This window comes from Mytilus trossulus, unplaced genomic scaffold, assembly GCF_036588685.1.
Source record: "Mytilus trossulus isolate FHL-02 unplaced genomic scaffold, PNRI_Mtr1.1.1.hap1 h1tg000024l__unscaffolded, whole genome shotgun sequence".
In the NCBI taxonomy this organism is placed as follows: Eukaryota; Metazoa; Mollusca; class Bivalvia; order Mytilida; family Mytilidae; genus Mytilus; species Mytilus trossulus.
The window spans coordinates 1,283,129-1,288,771 of record NW_026963290.1 but is presented as its reverse complement, the minus strand read 5'-3'; the positions used below and the strand labels follow the sequence as shown (position 1 = coordinate 1,288,771).

Below are 5,643 nucleotides of genomic sequence, written 5' to 3'. Positions count from 1 at the left end.
ATTTTTTCTGTCGCAAAGTTTTGTTTTCAATCGATCCTCATCGTTCACTTCTAGATACAAGATGTCAGACTTAACTGTCGTATTCTTTATTTCAAGTATGATGAGAGAGATGCATTCATCATATTACCAAACTCTGAATTATTCAGTGAAAGCACATTATCGATACATCGGAAAGTGAAGTTAAAGGATACTGCCAACTTCTTTTCCTTTTTCCTAACAATTTTCTTTTATGAAGTCAGCTTCATATCAATAGAGGCACAAGTCGGGAAGAAGAAGATCACAGTAGGTTCCTATGAAAATACCGATAGTTTGATGAAAACGTACCCAAAAGATAAATTATAACTTTGCTAATATACAATGCCTGAACATTTAACAGTGCAGTTTACTGTTTAGGCAGGAACTAAGCTCACAGGGACGCCGTATTTAAACACAGCGAATCCCACATTTGAAATGAGCATGCAAACTAGAACATCTAAAGAATAACACAGCTACATCTCATAAGAGGGATAAATAATATAAGATTAGGTTTGTAGATAAAATAAATAAATCAATACATGTTTAAGTTATTGTCACAATAAACACAACCATTGCACAAGCGTAAACAAGAAAAGAACCATTTGACAAACAAGAAGCTGTATTTTGTCCCGTTTGCTTGTCTGATAAAACTGTACTTGATTTCACATTATTTGTAGGTTTAACTTCTATATTGACATCCAGCGTGCCTTGTTTCGTTCCCTCAGTCGTTGACACCAAGCTATTTTTCTCTGTCGCCATTTTATGATTTTCTGTGGATAAAAAATACAATATTCAAAATTGAATATAGAAAATTCATAACGATTTTCAATGGACAAATTACACGTGTTTGGTCTTATTCCTGCTTTACTTACTGTCATAACAATTTTGAAAATATTGTAGGTATTCTCTCTTTTCAAACTTTTCAGTAGACCTCTATTACATTTGTAATAGAGCTAGTCTCCTCAAAAATCGATCCTGTATCTTGTCAGTTGTATCTTTGACATTTTTATTGTTTGAATAAATCTGAAGTGTATATATATGTAAATGCTAATCGTATTATTTTGAACAGTATATGTTAGTGTCTTCTTCAAATTTATAAATATATTAGTCTGAAAAAGACTTTTATTTTTAAATTTCAGACCATTCTTCTTAAAAAAAATGTCAAATTTTTAGACTTATTCTATTATTTCATATATAAGCTGGTATGTATTTAGTTATATTCAAATAAAGTAGGAAACAACAAATATCAACATACTATACTGTTCTGTAATTATAACAAATGAATGTATGTCTATTCAGGTAAGGTGTCAAGTTGACCAACATACCTGACATATCACATTCTTCATCTCTATTTTAAGGTAATATGTGTTTATATAAATCTAGTTTTTCTGATTTATAAGTTATATTTCATGTTCACTTGCGTCGTAATATAAGTCATATGATAATGTCACACGTGCATATGATACTAATAACACACATTGCAGTAAGTTTTCGTCCATAAGTTTAATATATTTCTTTTATAAGAATACACGTTTGGGGAAAAGCAAAAACGATAAATTAATTTTGTTAAAAACAATTTCAATGAGATGATTGAAGCTTAATTTCTAATGAATGACATTGACTGGCTATAAACCCCTCGCACGGTCGATAGTTTAATGAGTATTTTCTTCTCTGATTACAATTTTCAATAAATTCTAATTCAGTGGTTTGTGGTATTCCATTTGAGATGCCTCATCCAATATTTCGTCATCGACACACCTACTACTGATTATTTTAATAATCTGTTTATCTGCCCTCAGAGGAGATAAATGATTTTTCAAGGTGAGGCAATAGATTTTTTTAGATGATAGTTTGGCAGTTATTGTGATAAACTTTTTATTTGAAATGACTTATTGATGTTGTACCCACAGTTGAATGGGCGCAGTACATTTTGCGGGGAAAACCATTACCAGGGGACATTTAGCGCTGTAGCAAAATGGGCATTGATTATTTCACTTTTCGCTAAAAGAGTGTTTAAAATCTTGCGCTAAAATGGGTTATGCTTTGGCACACAAATATATATATATATATGGAAGTGTTTAACGACCTTGACTGGCTTTTCAGCCCTCGCACAGTCGGTTTCGATATAATGTCCTATCAATGCGATATAATGCCTGCACCAAGTCAAGATCATGACAGCTGTTGTCCATTCGTTTAATGTGTTTGAGTTTGGATTTTGCCAGTTGATAAGAAACTTTCCGTTTTGGAATTTTCCTCGGAGTTTAGCATTTTTGTAATTTTACTTTCTAATATGTCCTCCGTCGAATATAAGTAATTGGCTGATACCTGTACATTGACAATGAATTATCTATTTACCTTGAATATAAATAAAACCATTTTCTTTTGGCCATGCTGGGTATGCAACTCTGGGTATTCTTATAACACAACGGTACATTCCTTCATCCTCAGAATGTACAGAACGAACTGTCAGTGTACTGACAGTAATGTCGCTTGTGTTTGAAGTTTCCTCCACATGGTATTTGTCATGTGATATTCCTTTACCAAACTGTAAACCAATAGCAATACTCTTCTTACCGCTTACATACCACCACTGGATCTGAAATTAACATAATTAGTATTTAACGTCAAATGTTTACATTTTCAAGTGTTTCCTTGTTTGACATGCTATTTATTTCATATGCACATACAAGTATAGCTGAGAGCAAGACATTGACGAATAAAAAAATGTGCATCCCTGCTTACTTCGACTTTAATCTTCCTATCTTTTTTTTAATTTCTTAGAAGCCGACTGCTCCCTAAAACATGTTAAACCTTTGTACCCATGATATCGAATTCTAACTTTTCTAAAGCTAACTAAGAATTAGGACCACTATACACAAGTGTTTGAAACAGATCTTCAAAAATGTAACGTTAAACATCCGTTTTTTTTCACATAGCTTTGTTGTTTTAATCCTGAAATATACAAGAAATGACTTCGCATATGATCAAGAGCTATGAGAACATACTTGAAAACAATAAACTGTAATTGTTTTTATAGTGTTAAGTTTTTGCCGACGTATTTGTTTGTTTTGCGGAGGAAATTTCGATGATTCTATTTAAATCTAGTTGTATGAACAGCATGGGTAACGTGAACTGGTACAATTTATGTTTTCCTACAAAGTAATGAAGTAATCAAATGTTTTCCTACAAAGTAATGAAGTAATCGAATAAACGCCCGTAGTCCTGTTCCAAAACTTTTTCCTGTACTTTTTATTTGTGAGTTAAAGCGTCTTTCTGTGTTCACGGTATATTGCTCACATTGTTGATATTTCCTTTCACGGTTATAATTTGTGTTGAACTTGTTTTCATACTCACACTTGAGTCACCTCTGTTTGTCACGGTGCAGTGGAACCTAACGTCAGTATCGGCTTCTGTTGTAATGTTTTGAAGTCTTGATGCTATTTCTGGTACAGTGTCAGCTGAACAACAACAAAAACATATTTTCCGTTGAATACAATGAGAGAGAAGAAAAACAGCAATAAAGTAAGGGTATGCTTGGTTCGACATGTTAGAAGCCTGGCGGTGCCAAAAGTACCAAAAACAATATGAAATACAGGTTTTAAATATTTGATTCGTGCAACGTTCAAGTAAAATTTTCTAATTGTCAAGCGTCAATAGAAGTAGCATTTACAAAAAGATATACAGAGATAGAAACATAGCAGGTTTTTTTTAAAGTTAAGCTGGACAGACATTTCCTTGTTGTGACGATGCATTCATCGTCCTAAATAATAATGCATGTAATGTTTGCCTCTAGAGTGAAGAAAACACTAATCAATGAATTAAGTTAGAACTAAACTCAAATATGAGTATAATTATCTTGCAATAATTTAATTTTGGCTGTTACGCGTCTTCTGATTGACTGACATTATTTTATTATCAGCCCAAAGACATAATTTAGTCATGTGACCGTGACATCATTAACGTTTTTTCGTGGTTTTCTACGGTTAAAAATGAAATTTAGAATTCAATTATAAGAAATGAATGTTATATTTTTTCTGTCTATTCGAAATAACATAAAAAATGTGGTGCACACTGTTACCAGAGGGGGTTGAGGATGGGACAGGGGAGAGGGGGTACATATATGGAGACCTTTTTAATTTTTCACTCAAAAAGTTGGCTCGTTAATTTCTTGGATCTACAACTGATCATGAATCCAGATGCCAGATTCCAGATTATTTGAAACAATTTGAACTCTCCAAGATATTTGGATTGAGAACCCCTCAGATTTTAGATTCATCATCTGAGACGATGCCTTTGATTAAGTTTCAGTGTCACTTTTTAGTATATTTTTTAAATTCAAATTTAGCTCATTAATTAAAGAAACTGCGTTTTTGTACCTTGTAACATGAACAAGCAATACTTAGCTAAAAATGCATGAAACTATAATTATAATAATGGTGGAAGGTTCAACTAAAGTTGAATTATGAATACTATATATAAGTTTATAATATATCATTAAAGAGAAATGAACAATTTGTCTCGACAAAAAAACAGGAACTCTCCAAAATATTCTCATCTTTTATTGAAAAACGAATTCATACAACTATATTAATTGTTCTTACCGAATGTTGTAGAAAAATATTCTAAAATAAAAATAAGACAAATCCACATGGTTGTTGTTTATTAAAATGGTCATTTGAATCAAAGTAGATGGTATATGTCACATATATATTTATTTACCCTTAGGACAAAACTATCTACACATCGTATCTAATATGTACCGGAAGTTCTGAATCAGAGATGTTATCTGGACTTTCTCTTCCACTCACTTTGTGGTTTATATTCTTAATCACATTAGGCTTTTTTTTTCAATTTATGATAAAAATAATTAAAAAAAATATATTGTATTTTCGAGTAAGTGGTTTACTATGATTGGTAATGTCACAAGGTCCAGTTTATCACACTTAAACAAGCTAGGTACAACTCCTTTACCATATTAATGCATTTTTATATAAACCTCAATTGAATTCAAATTGAACACCCATTAAACGCAGCCTTTTTTGAAGAATACGATACAGACAGGATATCGATAGTTAAGATAATGATGATTATTTGTCAAATAAAAATTCATGTACATTTATGACCAGAAAAATATAAAAATACAATATATCCATTTTTTATTGTGTCAGAATAATGTACAAATTTGATACATGTCAAATCAATGTCCTGTAAGTATCTGTTACATGTAGTTATAGGCAATTAAAAAAAACATGCTGGATTTTTTTTGCTGCAGTAACATCAAATTAAAAAAAAGGTTGAATATATTTTGATACTTGTTACTTGGCTGAGTTTTAGTATAAAACCATTATACGTAAACTTTCTCTTATCAAAGAAGATACAAATAAGTGTCATGACTCTCTCTATCAATTCATTCATTTTTCTGTGCTGATATTAGGGTACAAGTTTATAAAATAAATCAGTAATACAGGTAAATTTGTTATATTGATTTAAATCCATGTTCTTATATGACGTGCTTTATTCGCTTTATGAATAAACCCATGCTCTAAATCCAATAAAATTTGTTTGCACATGCGAACATTGACTACTGCAGAATAACGAATTTTATGTCAATAAATACGCTACCATCAT

At 31.4% G+C, this 5,643-nt stretch overlaps 1 protein-coding gene across 1 annotated transcript; it reads right to left on the bottom strand.

Moving 5' to 3' along the window:
- Positions 1-551: 551 nt before the first annotated feature.
- On the bottom strand, positions 552-4,742 carry LOC134698957 (uncharacterized). The gene is made up of 4 exons (XM_063560640.1): positions 4,617-4,742; positions 3,370-3,473; positions 2,371-2,611; positions 552-785 (listed from the first exon to the last, which is right to left on the bottom strand). The coding sequence occupies exons 1-4, from the start codon at positions 4,663-4,665 to the stop codon at positions 559-561; spliced, it is 621 nt and encodes a 206-aa protein (XP_063416710.1). The 5' UTR covers positions 4,666-4,742; the 3' UTR covers positions 552-558.
- Between the last annotated feature and the right edge of the window lie 901 nt (positions 4,743-5,643).